At 40.7% G+C, this 19,175-nt stretch overlaps 1 protein-coding gene across 1 annotated transcript; it reads left to right on the top strand.

Moving 5' to 3' along the window:
• Nucleotides 1-1,496: 1,496 nt before the first annotated feature.
• On the top strand, nucleotides 1,497-18,947 carry LOC307252773 (putative helicase mov-10-B.1). Its single transcript, XM_080030553.1, has 23 exons — nucleotides 1,497-1,700; nucleotides 1,779-1,881; nucleotides 4,396-4,571; nucleotides 5,200-5,296; nucleotides 5,401-5,542; nucleotides 5,644-5,896; nucleotides 6,000-6,110; nucleotides 6,675-6,855; nucleotides 7,080-7,222; nucleotides 7,351-7,527; nucleotides 7,933-8,045; nucleotides 8,139-8,335; nucleotides 8,560-8,657; nucleotides 8,793-8,890; nucleotides 8,974-9,072; nucleotides 9,238-9,340; nucleotides 9,449-9,566; nucleotides 14,665-14,856; nucleotides 15,014-15,085; nucleotides 16,598-16,723; nucleotides 16,800-16,888; nucleotides 16,998-17,110; nucleotides 17,207-18,947. Exons 1-23 carry the CDS (start codon nucleotides 1,567-1,569, stop codon nucleotides 17,266-17,268), a joined length of 2,997 nt encoding a protein of 998 aa, XP_079886679.1. The 5' UTR covers nucleotides 1,497-1,566; the 3' UTR covers nucleotides 17,269-18,947.
• Nucleotides 18,948-19,175: the final 228 nt, after the last annotated feature.

Genomic DNA, 19,175 nt, shown 5'->3' with positions numbered 1-19,175 from the left:
TTCCAAAGGCTGAAACTCCAGTCCAGTGAGACAGGCTTACTCCTTGCACTCTGTACAGGTTGGAGTTTTTAAGCTTTACTAACCAAACTCTTCTAAAATTGTTTTCATTCTTAAACAATCTGCACACAATTATTACAGTCTGTCAGAAATTAGAAGTTAACATATGTGACTATACTGACAAGGCCACACTTTGCATTATTGTGAAGGCACACAGAATATTTCCATATTACTTGCCCTTTTGATAGCCTGTCCATCATGTTTTTATTAAGCTAATGTTTACTAAAAATAAAGCTTGGTTAACTATTTTTTTCTGCTTTTGCTCGTGTTTTAATCAAGTCAATCAATTTTGCATTCATTAAGTGTTGTTTCTATGCAGGCTAAACTCTGTTTAAATTTGATTCCTAAATACAAGTTAAACAATGGTGACCAATTTCCTTATGCACACTATTCTACCAATGGGATTCTCATGACCTGTCCTACTTGAGTTCATCCAGCTTCACAGTGTGAATGAGGTTCCAGGGATGTTACAATCCTAATCACGCGTTTAGTATGACAGGCCATGAGAAACACGCTCTTTAAATGTAGCCTACAAATAGACAACAGAAAATTACAGTACTTAATGAATCATACAGCTTTATTATGTTGTTGTGATGTTGTTGAATCTATCATAATGAATTACTTTGTCGTCATTTAAGAACCATGATGCAACCGTGATGCATATTATCATCTATTGTCTTTTTTTTCAATAATAATACAAACATAATCATCATCATCATCATCATCATCAATAGGCAGATATTATAGAACTTGAATAGCTAGTCGCGTAACATAAAACATGATTAATGCTTAGCTGTTCACTTACTTGACTCATCCTAATCAAACGTTTATGGCTCTGTTTATATGCAACAGTTCTTAGTTTCGTTTCGCTGTTATGGCTTAAAGGTGCAGTGTGTAATATGACATCATCAAGAAAGTTCTACAAAGTTCTAGAACGCAACATTCCCTGGGTAACCCCACCCCTTTAGAATAATAACAGAAGCTACAGTGGCCTTCAAGGACAAGAACAATTCTAAATTTTAAACAATGCACCTGATGGCATTCCAAATACATGGATGCCTCCATAAGACTTGCCTGCTCAATGTAGAAAATGTAATATTAATATTTGTAATTCTCCGCTCAGGAGGATAATTCAGATTATTGGCAGAGGTGATTTTACACCAATGAGGACATATTTATGAATGAGGACATTGATTTTAGCTAATAAATTACTTAAAATGTTACACAGTGTCCCTTTAACTCGTTAAGTTTCGTTTCTTCGGACTGGCTGGCTGATGGGAGCACCTGCTTTATATATCCTATCTGCCCTGTCTCGGTGTTGCATGTCCTTGTCTCGAGGAACAGACAGGCACCGCACGCGTGGACTGTACAGGAATAGAAAGCGATCCACACTCTCCGGGGTTTCCTTCATCATAGTGTTAAAACGTAATAAGTTTCAATTTAGCAATACAGTTGCAGGCGAATAGACCGTACGTTTTCTTGCTTGAATAACTTCAGTAGGCTAATATCATGGTTAAAATCAAGCCAGCTGTGCTTTGCCAAATCGGACTCGACTTCTTTGAGTTTTTGAAGGAGACTGAACGCGCATCCACCACTGACAGGCTTGAATTAAGAGACATTTACAACGATGAGTTTCGGAGAAGGTACGTTGTTCATTGTGTGTTATATTAGGTCTATTTGTGTATTATGGCCAGTTTTAGAGATAATTCTGTTAATTTTAGGACTCCAGGGATAAAAGATCCAAACTTCGGTTCAGTCCTCCATGCCCTGAAACTGTCCAACAGAATAAGAAGACGAGGAGACAATATTCGCTTTACCACCACGGTAGGTAGCCTAGCTTATTCCACATGATATTATAGGCTCCAAGCCTATTTCTGTTGCCTTTTATTTCATTACAGTTTTTTACGATTGCTAAACCACAGTGGGCACAACTCGAACGACAAGTCCAAAACTCTAACAACAGTAGCCTATGCAGAGCAGCGGTTCATTCGGACCAAACTGTAGCTCGTTTTAGCTCGTTTTTCATTGTAATACACAACTTTCAAAACTCTACACACCTATCTCATGGCTTAACCACAGCCTGCACAACACTGTGGATTTCCAGCACTTTTTTCAAATGCTAACACACTGCTGCCACAACTATAAACCACACATTAAAAACAGAATGAATCCCTTTCAAACACTGCGGATTGCAATTTCAACTGAAAAACTAAGTCTTGTTTAGACTTGTTAGTGAACATATATACAGTATAAAGGGAAAGCTCAAAAATATATATTTTTTTGGAAATGGACCCAGGAAGACAGGTTGTTGGAGGTAGAAGAGTGGCAGTGAGAGTGTGGATGTGTGGAGGAAGACCTAGAAGACATAGAGCTGTAATGTCTGATGAAATACAGTAAGGGCAACACTGATAGACCCTGTTGTGAATCATGGTCTCTCATTGAGAGAGGCAGGGTTGAGAGTGCAACCCAATCTGCAAAAATTTAAAGTTGCATCTGTAATACGAATTTTCCAGCAAACAAACAGCTTAGAGTTGCATCCTTACAGTAAATGACAACATTACAGGAATTGATTTCTGTATTACAATTTTAGAATATTTACACAGATAAATACTACATTTGGAAATGTTTTCAATAAAGTATACAAAATGTGTATCTATTGAAGCAAACTTCTGATTTTAATTTCTTTTTGTTTTCCTAAAAAAAATGGTATGTTATAAAATAAACAATTTCATGTGAAAGAATTTCACCCTTTCATCAAAGAAAATATTATGTAATTTGTGTGAAATAACTCATATTATTCAAACTGTAAAGATTAAAAGTTTGTAATTTGTGTATTGGGGTTTGATTCTAGTGTTTATACTCTGAGCAGGTTCTGAGTGACAGTGTGTTATCTCAATGAGGCTGGTTCATAGTGTTTGCTGCACTGAGCCTATTTTGCAGGTGAAGTGAACTGTTCAGCTCCAATGACTGTTGGTAGTGCAGACTGTAGTTAGAGTTTTGCACATTGAGCTACAGTTGTGCCCACTGTGGTTTAGCGATCGAAAAAAACTGTAATGTGCAACAGCTACCGCATTTACAGCTTTTGAGATGTGCAAATGTTTATTTTCCACTCAATAAACGGAAATTGTAATTATTAGTTTTTTTATGAGATATTTTTTTTTCAGATATGATACCGTTGGCGAATATTTTAGGAGAAATCATAAGTTCCTAAATTAATCATAAGTTAAATAACCTGTTATGAATCAGCTGAAACTTACAATTTACTGCAGGGAGGAAGGATACACCCTGAACTGCAACCAACCCATGCAAATTAACGCTCACGTGATTGGTTTGTTAGTTAGTTGGTTGATTAGAGTAATATTTGAGAACTTAAAATAGCTGGAAGGTGTGGTCAGGACAGGAGCTGCTGGAATGGTGACATGTTATAGGTCGATTTTGAATTATAGCCTACATAATAGGCTACCCATATTTAATATGTGTTTGTATTATTATAATAATCCCATGTCAGCTTTATCTTTGATGTGTGTGGTAGAAATGTTGTTCCAAAATTAACTTTTTAATGTGTGTCTTATAAGTAGACTATGTTTGAATTTATGTGAAGGCCTCAAGGTCCTTCACACTTTGTATGTTTTATTGTTGGCACCCGGATGTGAAGATAAGTTTTGGCCTTGGAGGAGTACCAGACTCCCCTGATAGCATTTAGGGATAAACAATTTTGAACCGCAGCTGTTGCTCAATTGTAACTCTCTCCCCCACAGGAGCTTGGCTTAAGATGTGTGTTAATGCTGAGACTTTTTAACTGTTTTGTAGATCACCTGGGGATATACTCAAGTTTTTGGTGCAACACAAATCTTATATATAATTATTTGCACAACAACCCAAGGGTTAATCATTATGTTGTCAACTTGTCATGTTACCTTCTCTTGCAAACTGAACACTTTGGGTCAGTTCATATGACATACAACAAAACTTGTTCTGTATTTAGATTTGTCTTTGTGATTTTTTCACTAGTTGGAAATGGAAGGGACTCACAGCAGGGTATCCAATCCTGTGTAGATCCGAAATGAGCAGTTTGTTTTGAGTGTTAATATTTTCCTTCTGTAGCTTCTTAATTCACAATTATTTATTTGCTATTGAAATACATTTAGGATTTGAAGTTTTGGGGGGCTTTAGAATTTTCAGGGATTTAATGTTTTTTATACTAACATCAGCAATGTGTCAATTTGAAAGCACAGGTTTTTCCATATAATTTTATATTACATGACATCACTTTATGTTGACAATTGTACCTTAAGTGACGTACAATAAGTGCATTCAACCATGTTGCCCTCTGTACAGGTCAAAGCTCATTATGTGGACCAGTGGCACTCACCCAGGCGCAGTCAGCCAGAGCCATTCCAGAATGGAGTGGCCAGTCCAGTGCAGACCCACACCTCCGGAGATGAAGCACAGACAGGAGTTCGAGCCCGGAGGAAACTGGCCAGTCTTTTGATGACCAACCTGAACACAAACAGGTAGGGATCAAACAATGAGATGTTTTTAATTGTGGGCATGTTAGTTTTGCCTCCATTTGTCACCACAAGAGTGATCCAGGAGCAATTTTTCTTTACTGCTTAGTTTTCTTTTGAATTCATATGTTGTATTAGATAGAACAGAGAAATGTGTTGGAAACATGGAAGACATGGAGAAGACATGTAGCAAAGGGCCCAGGTCCCCTGCGTGAAGGACTTGGCGCAGTCTACCAGTTGAGCTACTGGGTTTGTCCCCTATTTAAGAATTGTTGACACGATATACAGATCTTCTATCATGAAAATCGACAGCACTAAGCAAAAGTAATTTTAAAAGTCACAATAGAAAAACTAGGGAGTCAAGGTCCACACCAACATGGCTTAATTACACATGTGGTTTTGCAGAAAGCATACAGGACCAGAAATAGAGTTGTAAGCAAATACTGCAAGAGCTAGGAAGCCTGACGGGCCAACAATAGCGGTCCAAAAAGTTGGGAATTATACATTTTCTCAACAAACTCTTTACTGTATCCAACAGTCATTAGCTTTGCCTGTTAATTAATCTGATCTTAAATTCACACACCAGTCAGCCTTTAATAGTGTATCATAACCTTTGTGTTTTTTACACCCGCAGGACTCAGTTCATCTCTGACAAACGTGGGATCTGCATCAACTCCTCCGACCATCAGTTTGAGAACGGGAAGCTTTGCTTGCGTGTGGATGAATGTGAGGTAATAATGTTATGAAAATGCAGCATTCACTCATGATTATGTGCTGAAACCGATAAACCACTATTTGAAGGTACAGTATAATTTTTCTCTTACTTTCCTAACAGTGCACAGTAAATCTGAGGGTGGAAAACACTGGAACAGAACCTGTGTATTTCACCCACTACTCCCCACTGCACTGGCTCAGGAACTTCACTCTGCATGATGAGTGCAAAGTGACCAAGGCAAACCCGCTGTGCCTTAAACCAGGTAATGTAAATATTATGATGCACTGGAGAGAGATCTTATGGAACAATCAACCAACATGAATACAATCATAAAAAATGTTTCCTGTTTGGTTCCACTCTCAGGTGCCAGCTATGAAATCCAGGTTCACATCAGCTGCAGTTTGGTTGGTTTCTATCCAGCTACACTGGCCTTTGAATTCAAACCAAACCTGGAGCCCTCCACCACCGCGTTCCACATTGTGCGCTTCATCGAGGCACATTGTATCACTGCCCTAGGACGGGAGCTGGCACCTATAGCCCCCTACCAACCACGCTCCCTCCCTGCCTGGACTCCAGAAGTTGTTTACACGGTTGTGGATGGACAGCGACCTGAAGGGTATCACGATCATTCAACACACTGTTAGAAGTACAGCTGTATAAATACTCTATGTCTCCTAGTGATGTATCCAACCTTTTCCAATGTTGTCTCCCCTTACCAGGCTTTCAGTGATGCAGCTACAAAACGTGGTTGAGCTAAAAATGTATCGCATGCCAGCGTACATGAACCAGCTCATCAAATCACTGAATCAGTCTACTTCCTCTGACGCAAGGTAAATTAATTTCAGTCATTTACACCTATTAGGTCAGTAGTTAAAGGATAATGAAAGACTATGAAAACCCCAGCATCAATGATGTGTTCTCTGTTATGCTAATTTGTTTAATAAATGACAATGTAGACAGTAGAAATTCTGTTTTAATACAACTCATTTTCAACAGAAAATAGATTTTGAGTTAAACGAAATGCTGTCCAGATAACGTTTCCTATCAACATAATGGAGAGTTGCAACTTTAGTAATTTTCTTGGAAAGAAGGTTAGAGTGAACTCAGGCCTATAAAATATATATATATTTTTTTTAAATATATTTTTTTGGCATTTTTATGCTTTTGATAGTGTAGAGACAGAGTTGAAATGGGGCAGAGAGGGGAGTGACATGCAGAGAACGACCGCGGGCCGGAATCGAACCCGGGTCCGCTGCTGGCCGAGGCCCATGGGGGGGACGCCCTACCAACTGAGCTAAGGGCGCCCCTGGCCTATAAAATAATTAATATAAAACAAACGAGCTTCTGTTGGACCCTGGTGTACAATTGGTTTCTTTTCATTTTTGCCTGTTTAGAAAGGCTTTGCTTGAAAGTCCTTTGAGCTGGGAGAACTACTGCGAGAAGTTTCAGCTGCTGCTGTATCTGGAGGAGCAACAGATGGTGGTGGACATCAAAAAATACAACATCCCCAACAAAGAAATAGAACACGGAATCATGAAGAGAGACCCTTCCAACAAGAAACTGCTCATACTGGAGGTAATATGTCCCTTGCATATGCAGTCTGTCACTTTAATTGTTTCACTTCATTCGCCTTTCTCATTCAGCTTCAAGAATAAAATAATTTGAACTACGTATATAATATCATCTGTAGTGCCTTGAAGGAATGAATTAAGCAGACAAGTGCATATCCTTAATATAATCATATACTGTATATATAAAATAAAATATCAAAACTAAACTGCAACATATTCACCTGTCAGGTGCCAGGTGTGTCTGAGAACCGTCCGTCTGTTCTACGAGGGGATTCGCTGCTGGCGTATCCTGCAGGAGAACCTAAGGTGAAGTACCGCGGCTATGTCCACAGTGTGCAGTTGGATCAAGTCAAACTCGGCTTCAGCTCACAGTAAGATCAAACCTTACAGTAACATACAATAACTAACAAAAAATGTATATTATCATTGACTCATATTGAGCATGTTTGCTGGTTTCAGAGACTCACACAGTTTGTACGTGAATGTTGTTTTTTTTCAGATTGCTGAGTCACTTTATAGATGGCATGAACTTCAATGTTGAGTTCACTATCAACCACCTGACTCTGCGTGTTCAGCAACGAGCAGCAGAGCTGGCTGCTACATACAGACTGGGAGAGGTGTTGTTCCCGTCTGCACCCCCATTCCCCTCTCAGCAAACTAAGCTACCCAAACTCAGGTCAGACAGGCTTTATAAAAGGTTTAGCTGGCTATTTTTACTGCACAGGTGTCTGTAGTGTCCCTCTCTCTACATTTGAATTAAAAACGTATTGAGCTGCACTTATGATCACGCTAGTGAACTAATACTGGATTTACGGTTCTGAATTATGGTATGCAGAAGAGGCATTGATTTACCTTACTCGTGTAACAAAAGATGCCAAGTCACTGCATTGGATATCTAATTAATTGAGGCATTTTAAAGAGGTTTCTCATAGTCTCATTACAAGACGAATCGCGTTATTCTGACCAGGTACACTTGTCACCTGATGAGGATATTTGATTCACTTTGCACTTACACATAGTGACTGACTCTCTTTAACAGGAACTCTGATATATATTTGCTCCTCTGTCTTCCTGCCAATAGGCTGTTTGACTTCAAGCTGGAGAGAAACCCTGAGCAGTATGAGGCTGTACAACACATAGTAGCTGGCTCGTCCAAACCTGCCCCCTACCTGGTTTTTGGCCCACCTGGAACAGGTACAGCAAGTACCAGCACGATATTTTTCCTTGGCTTTCAAATAGCAATGTCTAAGTTATTAAGGTTTGGGTTATTCTACCAACCGCTAACAGGCAAAACTGTGACTCTGGTGGAGGCCATCAAGCAGATCGAGAAGAATCTGGCCTCCTGTCACATTCTGGCCTGCGCTCCCTCCAATAGCGCTGCAGATCTGCTGTGCAAAAAGATTTTGGACCACGTGGATGAGCATAAAGTATTCCGCATGTACGCCAGCAGCCGGGACCCAAAATGTGTCCCTGAAAAACTGAAGGTCAGTGCCGGCGCATTCAGTGCAGTTTGTAGCTAGCTGACACTAGTGGGCTTTATGATGCACAGAAGTGCCTACAGATGCCACAATCAATCTGGACAATTCACTTGCGTTCATGCTGCAATAGTGCTGCGCTTCACATGTTTGATACCGTTGTGTGTTATTTTTAAGTATTGTTTCTATGCTCACCAAGGTTTGTGTAAATGAACATTGTGGTACTTTCATAGGCATGCTCTAACCTGGTAGGGGAGTGTTACCTTTATCCTCCTAAAGAGAAGCTGATGGAGTATAGGATCATGGTCACCACCCTGTTAACCGCTGGAAGGTAGTGAACACTGACAGTGCAGTTTGCTCACCTGCATGACACCATTTGCCATCCAAAATACTAACAGTCAACTCTACAGATAAAATTCTGTAGGTGTTCGTTTGCCACCATTCATGTTCTCTCTGATATCTGCAGGCTGGTCTCAGGAGACATCCCCGCTGGTCATTTCACTCATGTGTTTGTGGACGAGGCAGGACACGCCATAGAGACAGAATGTTTAGTCCCATTGGCAGGTAAACAAAAAAGAAACAGCAGTCTGTTCCTGTGATACTGAAGTTAGTACTGAACTTGTTTCATATGTTGGTTGTTTTTTTAGGGCTTCTCAATGCAGAGTCTGGTCAGGTCGTTCTGGCTGGAGACCCCAAGCAGCTTGGGCCCATTCTCAGATCCCCTTTTGTGTTGAAATACGGCATGGGTAAGTACAGACACAATAACATGTATACGGCCCCCTTTTTTAACATCGTAGTTTAGATGAATTAGGATATAAAGCAATACAGTTTTGTTAGCTAACACATAGACTTTTACTAAAGTTAACTCAATTTGTGTAGAGTCAGGAGTTAACAGCCTCTGTTGTCTGCAGGAGTGTCCCTCTTGGAGCGCATGATGAATGATATCGCTCTCTACCAGAAGAACGAGGGCGTATTCGACAGTCGATATGTCACCAAACTGCTGAACAACTACAGGTGTGATAGCAGAGATGGTTATAGGTCACCGTCACTCCTCCAGAGAAGTGATAAGCTTGATTCTCTGCATCTTCCAGACAGTTGTTTCATTCTGTTTGTCCTATTCAGGTCCCATCCTGCCATTTTGAAGGTTCCCAACGATCTATTCTATGACGGGGAGTTGCAGGTTAGCGCGGATGAAATCTTGCGCAACTCCTACTGCAGATGGGAATACCTCCCCGAGAAGGTAATTATTTTTCTGTTAGCGCCCACATACCATACAGTGCATGTGCAAAAAGAAACCGGCAATTAAGAAATTAAGCAAGAGGCTCAACTATCTTTGTTAGTCAATATAATGTACAGTAATATAATAATAAAATTGTGTACAGGGCTCTAGACTGCGACCAAATGGTCACATTTGGCGACCATTTTATGAGACACTGCGAGTAATGAATAACCCTTACAACTAGGGGCACGTGCGCAACCTGAACATTTATTTTATTTTTTTCATTATTAGAATTTCATCGTCTTAAAAGGAGGAGGGAGCAAGTCCGGAATAGTGTGTGTGAGCAGGGCTGGACTGGGACAAAAAATCGTCCCTGGCATTTTTGGCCATGGCAGCCCACCATCATTATTTATACGATAAATTCCGGGCCCCTATACAGGAAGTCCTGATGGGCCCTCTGAGAGGCGGTCTTACAATACAAACATGTAAAAGCTATGTTTGTCTATTGTCCAAAACTTTTGAGTGACTGGTCCCTCTCTGAGCTAGCCTGGAAATCCAGACCCTGATATCTTGAACGATAGAGGGTCTGGCGACGATCAATAGTAATTTCCAACTCAAGGGGCGGCTCCTACTCGTGCATTTCAAATGCCACTGCACGCAGTTGGATAGCACTACAACCAATCAGAGCGATGCACAAGGCGACGTAAGCCCCTTTCGTTTAGCGAACAGCTGTTAAACTGTTAAATTAAACGTTTGCCGTTGTCGGTCGGCAAAATAGAACATTCCACTTACTTGCTAATGAAAGATTTGAGTGCCGTCTTCCAAATCGTTAAGGGTCGAGGCCAAAGCAGTCTCAAACTCACACAACATATCCGCAGCCATCTCTGATGTTTACTATCACGGTTACGTCCTCCCCAGAGTACCATATAAGGGGCTCTGGCGCGCCCGCCAGATTTCTGGCTTTCTTGATAAAGCTTCAACGGAGCGTGTCCAGACCAACACGCGCAGCAAATTTAATTTGCCAGCGCCTAGTGGCAGGTCTGGGAATGCCAGGCTATCTCTGAGCCAGATAAAAACACAATGTTTCTCTTGATGAATGACCAAATCATTACGCGTACTTGAACACAACCCCTGGTCTAATGACTCTTTATAAACATGCACACACACAGTGTTTCCCACAGGAATTTGGGAGACTGTGTTGTGGACCCTGGACCTTCTAGGTGGGTCCGGGGGAGAAATGTTTTAAAATGTTGAAGTAAAATTCATCAATCTGGTGCACTTTGAGGAGAAAACTAAGGAAAAATCAACTGTTTCCTATGTAAGCTATTTAGTAGTGATGGGTCGTAATGTGCCGAGGCTTCGGAGCGTGTGTCGGGTAATCCCGGAAGTTTTTGGTGAAGCGCGTATCGATGCTTGTATCGTTTAGGGCGAATCACGTGACTGATGACGTTCGAAGCCTCGTTTGTTCAAGAAGTGCTTCGGGTATTGTGGATCCACTCGCACTTTGTGGGTTAGTGTTGGTGATTTATTGGTTTGGGAGTGATGTAGACGTTGTATCAACTTGCTGTGACTTTATTGTGCACCCCTGCCTCCGCTGTACCATGTGAAAGAGTGTTCTCCAAAGCAGGAGAAGTTGTTTCCAAAAGGGGAAATTGTCTGAACCCCAGCACAGTGGAACAAATTTTGTTTCTCAATAAAAGTTATTCAAATCCTTAAGTTGCACAAGCACATTCAATGCCCCTTACCTTTTAATAACACTGCGACAGTTTGAAAATAAGTATTCCTGTCATTATTGATAGATTTATTAGATTTATATGTTTTATCATGTTTCATACCCATAATAATACGCCAAACAAAATATAAGTTGTATTTAATTTATATGAATTAATACATGAACAATAGGCTACATGAAATGCATTTATTAAGATGTATTGATGTATTAACTTGTCAGTCACTCATTCCCATGGCTGCACTGTTGCAGGACAGTATTGAGTATATTACAAATTGATAGAATTATCTGGCTATTTAACACTATTTGACCAGCAGGGGGGGTTGTATTGTGTTCAAATCGGTTCAAATGAAGCCTCGAGAAATGAACCTTTTTGTGAACCATTTGGCTTTAAGACTTCAAGGCTTCAAAAAGCTTCATCTGGCCATCACTACTATTTAGTACCATTTTCTGGAATAATTTATAGACACAGAATGACGAAAAAGCAGAAAGAGGAAATGTACATGTTTAAAAAATCCAGTCAGCTTCGGGAATTTTTTCCCTTCGTTTGTATTTTTTAATGGACCAATATAGGCCCCTGATCTTCATAGCCCCGAACAATGTTATTTAAAAAATAACAAAAATGTACTGACGAATGAAAGGCCCCTGATATCTGTTTTTTTTTCTAAATAACATTTGTCTCTGCCTTCAAAGATCAGGGGCCTATATTGAGCCAGTAAAAAAATATATATTTAAATACGTTTTAATTTCTTTTGGGTGCAGCCCCCCTCTGCCTTGGGCCCCCCCAAGTCTGTCCGCAGTCCGACGGCCCTGAACGTAACTGACCATCATCAGATGCTCATAGTTACCGAGTAGAAGTTGAATGCGTGATAATACAATTCAATGCAGCCTCTGAATGAGCGGCCCTCTGCTGTGTGTGTGATTGGGCCAGGCCCAGCTTAGAACCAGTCATAATGAGTAATGGCCTGGCTGGGACAAAGTTTTATTTAACTTTCAGGTGAAGTTGACAGCCTGCACGCACATTTATATGGCCATGGCACTCCCGAGAGGGAAGGGACCTCGGCCCTCGGTTGTGTGACTCTTTTTTAATGGACCCGGCCCGGACCAAAATGCCTGCCGGCCCACCGGGCATTGCCCGGTACGCTCGATGGCCAGTCCAGCCCTGTGTGTGAGAGAAGGGGAGAAATTAGTAGTAGTTACTGTCACCGTCTGCCCCCGCTCGTTCACCGGTTGTTTGTTCACGTATTACAACCGAGTTCACGAGAGCCAAGTAGCGAGGGCTGCTGTATCCTCCTCAAGGACAGCAGTCACACAGTGATACAGTCTAGCAACCCCCAGCCACCTGCAGCAGCCAGCAGAGACACTGCACCATGAACCCTCTCTGAACAAGAGCTGCCACGTGACGTTTCTAAATACGTAGGCATTAATAGTTTTTAGTAGGTCTACATTCAGTAGGTCAGTGCATATGTACATATAGAAGGACACAAGTAATGTTGTAAAGTGAGCTTGTCAATATGTAAACAGTTAGTTTGTAAACTAAAAGTCAGCTTTTCCAATTAATTTAGCCTCTTTCAGAATTGCATATTATATGAAAATAAAATTCAGAATATGTATACTCCCTCTAATGCACAACATGAGACAAAAATTACCCGCATTCATTTCCTGTGGTATTTCATTAAAGGATAAATAAGTGATATGGTACTTTTATCTAACTTCCTGTCAGTGACTACAGTTAGCAGTCCCCTCCCTTGTCCCTACGTCACCACCACATAAACACACAGCCGTCTTCATCAGATAGTGCCGCGATGGAGAGCAGCGAGTCATCGTTCACGGGCACAGAGACCCGCCTCTTTATAGCGCTATGTCTCCTGATTGGATAAAAACAAGTGGTATACTCAAAATGTTATCTGGCAATTACTGCAAAGCTGAATGACTGGGAGACCTGTGTTATGAACTGTGCATACTGTTTTGCTGTATGACTATAGAGTAATTTAAGACGTATATTAACAAAGAAATATCACTTACTTCTCCTTGACTATGTGTTTCTTTGCAATATATTATTTTTGCCCCTTGTTGTTCATTAGAGGGGTAGTTAGGCAAAAATTAAACAGTAAAAACAGGGTATGGGATGATCAAAAACAAGTTAATTGTTAAGTTAAGTTAATACCTGGAATATGGGATGATACAATGAATTTATTGCAAAGATATAGAAAATAAAAACTCAGTCCGGTCGCTGTTGATCAATGTTGTGTATCAAAGGGTTAAGTCATCTAGCTACTATTTACTTTTGGGAGAGCCAACAGCTACTTTCTTTACTGAGGAGTGGGTTTGCCGCGGTAGAACAGGAAAGATCAGAGGGCTCAGGTGTGGAATGCGAATCAGAGAGGAATGGCTGAAGTCGTTTACATGGCTCAGGTATTGAAAAATACAATGTACTGTACTCTGCTGTAGGTATGGGCCAAAACATGCTGGCAAAAACTAAGTGCACCTATCATTAGGCCTTAAATAGTTAAAATGGGGGAAATTGTGAAATAACTGCATTGCAGGTCAATTTAAGGTGTGCCCCTTAATTTTCTGATGGTGCCCTTTTTCAGGAAAGAGCACCTTTGCTCCTGGTAAAAAGAGTTTAACTGATGTGTGTATCTTTAAATTAGCCTGGAAATCCAGACCTGCCGCTTGGAAATTAAATTTGCTGCGCCTATTGGTCAGGACACTCTCCATTGAAGCTCATTAAATATGAAAATTCTGAGCTATGTTTCAATTGGTTCTATCTGGTAAAGGTGGGCCAGAGCCCTATGTATGGTGCTCTGGGAAGGACGTACGCGGATGACGACACGATAGTGCTGTGCATGCGCCGTCGAAGCCGTGATAGTTAACAACAGAGATGGCTGTGGATATGTTGTTTGAGTTTGAGACGGCTTTGGCCTCGACACTTAGCGATTTGGAAGACGGCACACAAATCTTTCATTAGCAAGAAAGAGGAATGTTCTGTTTTGCTGACCGACCACGGCAAAAGTTTAATTTACCAGTTAACCCCGCTGTTCGCTAAACAAATGGGGCTTAACACGTCACCTTGTTCATTGCTCTGATTGGTTGTATTGCTATCCAATTGTGTGCAGTGGTATTTGAAATGCACGTGCATAGGTGTCGCCCCTTGAGTTGGGAAGGTCTATTGATCGTGGCCAGACCCTATATCGTTCTAGATATGGGTCTGGATTTCCAGGCTATCTTTAAATACTAATCAAAACCAATACAGCCCTTTTTCACTTGGCTTAACATTGTGAACTGTGGTCAATAGCTTTTTCCACCTCACATTTGCAGAGTATTCAGAAGTCTACCCAAAAAACATTTCCTTGCAAACTTATTTAAAATATATCTCACATGTCTCAGGACTTCCCGGTGATCTTCCATGGCGTGACCGGTATTGATGAACGTGAGGCCAGCAGTCCTTCATTCTTCAATGTAGCAGAGGTGGAGGTGCTGATGGACTATGTGAAGAAACTGCTGCAGGACAATGGCAAGAATGGAATTGCTACCATCGCACCCAGTGACATAGGCATCATCGCCCCCTACAGGAAACAGGTCAGAATGAGTTCCCTTCAACAAGCAAAGAATACAACAATCTCACTTATTTTTGTTGCAGATTACTGTGGTCCACATACAAATGAATACATGTGAATACACGTTTAAGCGTAAATAGGTAGATCAAAAGCTGTTTTTTCGGGGGGTGTCGGTACAGGTGCAGAAAATCCGTAAGGCCCTGGACAAAGTTGGAAAAGACTTTCCATTTAAGGAAATGAGGCTCCTTAAGGTAATATTTCACACATAAGTAATGTAAAACATTCAGCAAAAGCATTGCCTAAGGTGTATATACAGGTGAAACTCGAAAAATTAGAATATCGTGCAAAAGTTCATTTATTTCAGTAATTCAACCTAAATGGTGAAACTAATATATTATATAGACTCATTACATTCAAAGTGAGATATTTCAAGCCTTTATTTGTTATAATTGTGATTATTATGGCTTACAGTTCTGAAAACCCCAAATTCAAAATCTCAGAAAATTAAAATATTACATAAAATCAATAAAAAAAGGATTTTAAATACAGAAATGTCGGCCCTCTAGAAAGTATAATCATGCATATGTACTAAGTACTTGGTTTGGGCCCCTTTTGCACAAATTATTGCCTAAATGCGGTGTGGCATGGATGCTATCAGTCTGTGGCACTGCTGAGGTGTTATGGAAGCCCAGATTGCTTTGATAGTGGCCTTCAGCTCGTCTGTATTGTTGGGTCTGGTGTGTATCATCTTCCTCTTGACAATAGTCCATAGTTTCTCTATTGGGTTCAGGTCAGGAGAGTTGTCTAGCCAATCAACACAGTAATACAATGGTCAGTCAACCAGTTACTTGTGGTTTTGGCACTGTGGGCAGGTGTCAAGTCTTGCTGGAAAAAGTAGTTCAGCATCTCCATAAAGCTTGTCAACAGACAGGAAATATGAAGTGCTCTAAAATATCCTGGTAGACAGCTATGGTGACTTTGGACTTGATAACACAGTGGACCAACACCATCAGATGACATGGTGCCTCAAATCATCACTGACTGTTGAAACTTGACAGTGGTCTTCAAGCCCCTTGGATTTTGTGCCCCTCCACTCTTCCTCTAGACTGTGGAACCTTGATTTCCAAATGAAACGCAACATTTAATTTGGATCAGTGATGATTTGAGGTATCATGTCATCTGATGCTGTTAGTCCACTGTGTTATCAAGTCCAAAGTCACCACAGCCATCTACCAGAAGATTTTAGAGCACTTCATGCTTCTGTCTGTTGACAAGCTTTATGGAGATGACAATTTCCATTTCCAGCTAGACTTGGCACCTGCCCACGGTACCATAAACCACAAGTAACTGGTTGACTGACCATGGTATTACTCTGCATGAATGGCCAGACAACTCTCCTGACCTGAACTCCATAGAGAAACTATGGACTATTGTCAAGAGGAAGATGATACACACCAGACCCAACAATACAGACGAGCTGAAGGCCACATCAAAGCAACCTGGGCTTCCATAACACCTCAGCAGTGCCACAGGCTGATAGCATCCATGCCACGCCGCATTTAGGCAATAATTCATGCAAAAGGGGCCCAAACCAAGTACTTAGTATCACAATTATAAAAAATAAAGGCTTCACATATCTCACTTTGCATGTAATGAGTCTGTATAAGATATTATTTTCACCTATAAAGTTGAATTACTGAAATAAATTAACTTTTGCACGATATTCTAATTTTTCGAGTTTCACCTGTATACATATTTGTCAGGTTGGTTCGGTGGAGGAGTTCCAGGGTCAGGAGAGGAGAGTGATTTTGGTGTCTACAGTTCGGAGCACCCCGAAATATGCAGAGATAGACCAACATTTCAAACTCGGCTTTGTCAAGAATGAGAAGGTACACAACACAACCAAAGGGATATACAGTATGAACACGCAAAACATTATTCTGACATGCTTTTTTTCTCGTCCAGAGATTCAATGTGGCTGTGACTCGAGCTAAAGCCCTGCTGATTGTGGTGGGAAACCCCAGAGTGCTGAACACAGATCCTACCTGGGAGCGGTATGTGTTAGGTGGCTTCTTGTGGTCTCCGCTGGCACCAAATACATATTAACTTTTAAATTCAAGAGTCAACGTTGCTGTTATTCTCTTCCTCCTCCCTCCTTCGCAGGTTCATCAGGTACTGTCAAGATGAAGGAGGCTACACCGGTTTTGTCCGTGCAGAGGAAGACGAGGATGTGGTGGAGAGACTTGCTGCCCTCTACATTGCCATTGAGGTTAAAGGTGACAGAGAAATCCCTGATGAAATGATGAGTTTCCCCCTCAAAATTGAAATTTATGTTAAATGCCTTGCCGTCTTTCTGTGAATTTTCTTGCTAGTGGAGACCGCAGAGAGTGTCGTTCAGCAGCTCCAGGACCCCGAGTGGAGGAATGAGATATGAGGGGAAATGAGAGCCCTCACCTCCATCCTGAAGAACTAAAGGGATCCGTTTTTGATTCTAGCAGGGTATATTTTTTCACCAGATAATTGAATCAAAAGGTGTATATGATGTTTTCTACTTTTGCACTCAAATGTTCTGAAAATGGGCTTAAAGGCCACTTTCAGCATTAAGGCTGAATGACATGACAGCCAATATTCATGAGACTTACATTTTTTTCCAAAATATCTCTTCTGTCAGGTTATTTACTTTTTATTTTTAGATTTGTGAACTTGACCAAAGACCATTAACTGGATGAACTTAAAAACAAGTCCCGGAAATGTACAAATATATATTCTTTATGTCTTCAAAAGCTGTAAATTGTAAGGATCATTTGTTGGATATTTTTCAATGTGCTTGTTTTTTTGTTAAATTGGGAGATTATTATCATCAATGGAGTCCAGCGCTATTAGCCCATTGTCTCTATCTGCCCTCTTAAGCGCCGCACTTCCACTCTCCTCGTCCTCGGCGATTCCCAAATGTAGTCCCGTGATTAAGCACTCCCTTCGAATTTGGACCCAATTTAGGAAGAATTTTGGAATGCAGAATTTTTCACTTTTCAGTCCAATTGCAGCTAATCATTTGTTTACTCCCTCGACTGTGGATGGTGCATTCAAGATCTGGCATAAAAAAGGCCTAAAATGCATCGGTGATTCATTTATTAATGATCTATTTGTTAGTTTTTCTCAATTGACAAAAAAATTTGGTATAGAAAAGACTCATTTTTTCCGATATCTGCAAATCAGGAATTTTACGCAGAAGTTAATTCCCCAATTTCCTCACAAACCACCAGCCAATCATGTCGATTTGTTTTTTTCTGTAAATCCCATATTAAAAGGCTCAATTTCTGTGTTTTTCAACCTTATTTCGAAGTTGCCCCTCATTAGCAGCTATAAGAACTCTGTGGGAGCAGGACCTTGGTTCTGCCTTCACAGATCACATGTGGGATTCAGTCCTGGATCAGATACATTCTACCTCCATGTGCGCCCGACATGCTCTTGTGCAATTTAAAGTAGTACATCGTATCCACATATCTAAAACTAAACTAGCTCGTATGTTTCCCGATGTAGACCCGACCTGTGATAGCTGTAAGAGCGCACCAGCATCACTCTTTCACATGTACTGGCTATGTCCCACCTTGACTGGGTTCTGGTCATCAGTTTTTCAAACAATTTCTGAAGTACTTCAGCATCAAATCGAGCCGAACCCTTTCACTGCAATTTTTGGCATTGCTCCCAATTCAGGCTTGCCTAAGGTGAAGCTAAAGGTACTGGCCTTCACCTCTTTGCTTGCTAGTAGGGCTATCTTGCTCAAATGGAAAGATCCTGCTCCTCCCTCCCACTCACATTGGATTAGAGACATTATGTCATGTATGAATCTGGAGAAAATTCGTTGTACTGCCTATGGATCTGAGACTAAATTTTATAGATTGTGGCGCCCCTTCCTGGACTATTATGAGAAACCGACCACAATGGTTGAGGAGTAGCTACCCCCTCCCCTCTTTTATTTTATTTTTTTTTTCACATTGGTTGTTTGTTTTTGTTTCTTGTTGTGTATGTTTGTTTCTGTTTCGTTTCTGTTTTTTTTTACGTTGTGTATTGCTTTGTGTGTTGATTTCTTAATGCAGGACTGTTTAGTGATTGGGTGGGATATGTTCGGGAGGGAAAAAAATTAATAATCCATTGTATTGCAGCTGTTTGATACTTTGTGATTTATTAAAAAAACCTTTGAAGAAAAATTGGGAGATTATTTTTTTTAGTTTTTCATGCATGCAATTTGGAAATCAATGTAATGTTTTTACTGCCTGAAACACTGGAAGAAATACAGATTATGAGCACAATGGTACATGTAGTTTGCTTCAAATCGTGATA

This window comes from Ammodytes marinus, assembly GCF_949987685.1.
Source record: "Ammodytes marinus genome assembly, chromosome: 7".
Lineage (NCBI taxonomy): Eukaryota > Metazoa > Chordata > Actinopteri > Uranoscopiformes > Ammodytidae > Ammodytes > Ammodytes marinus.
This window is presented reverse-complemented; position numbering and strand designations above follow the sequence as displayed.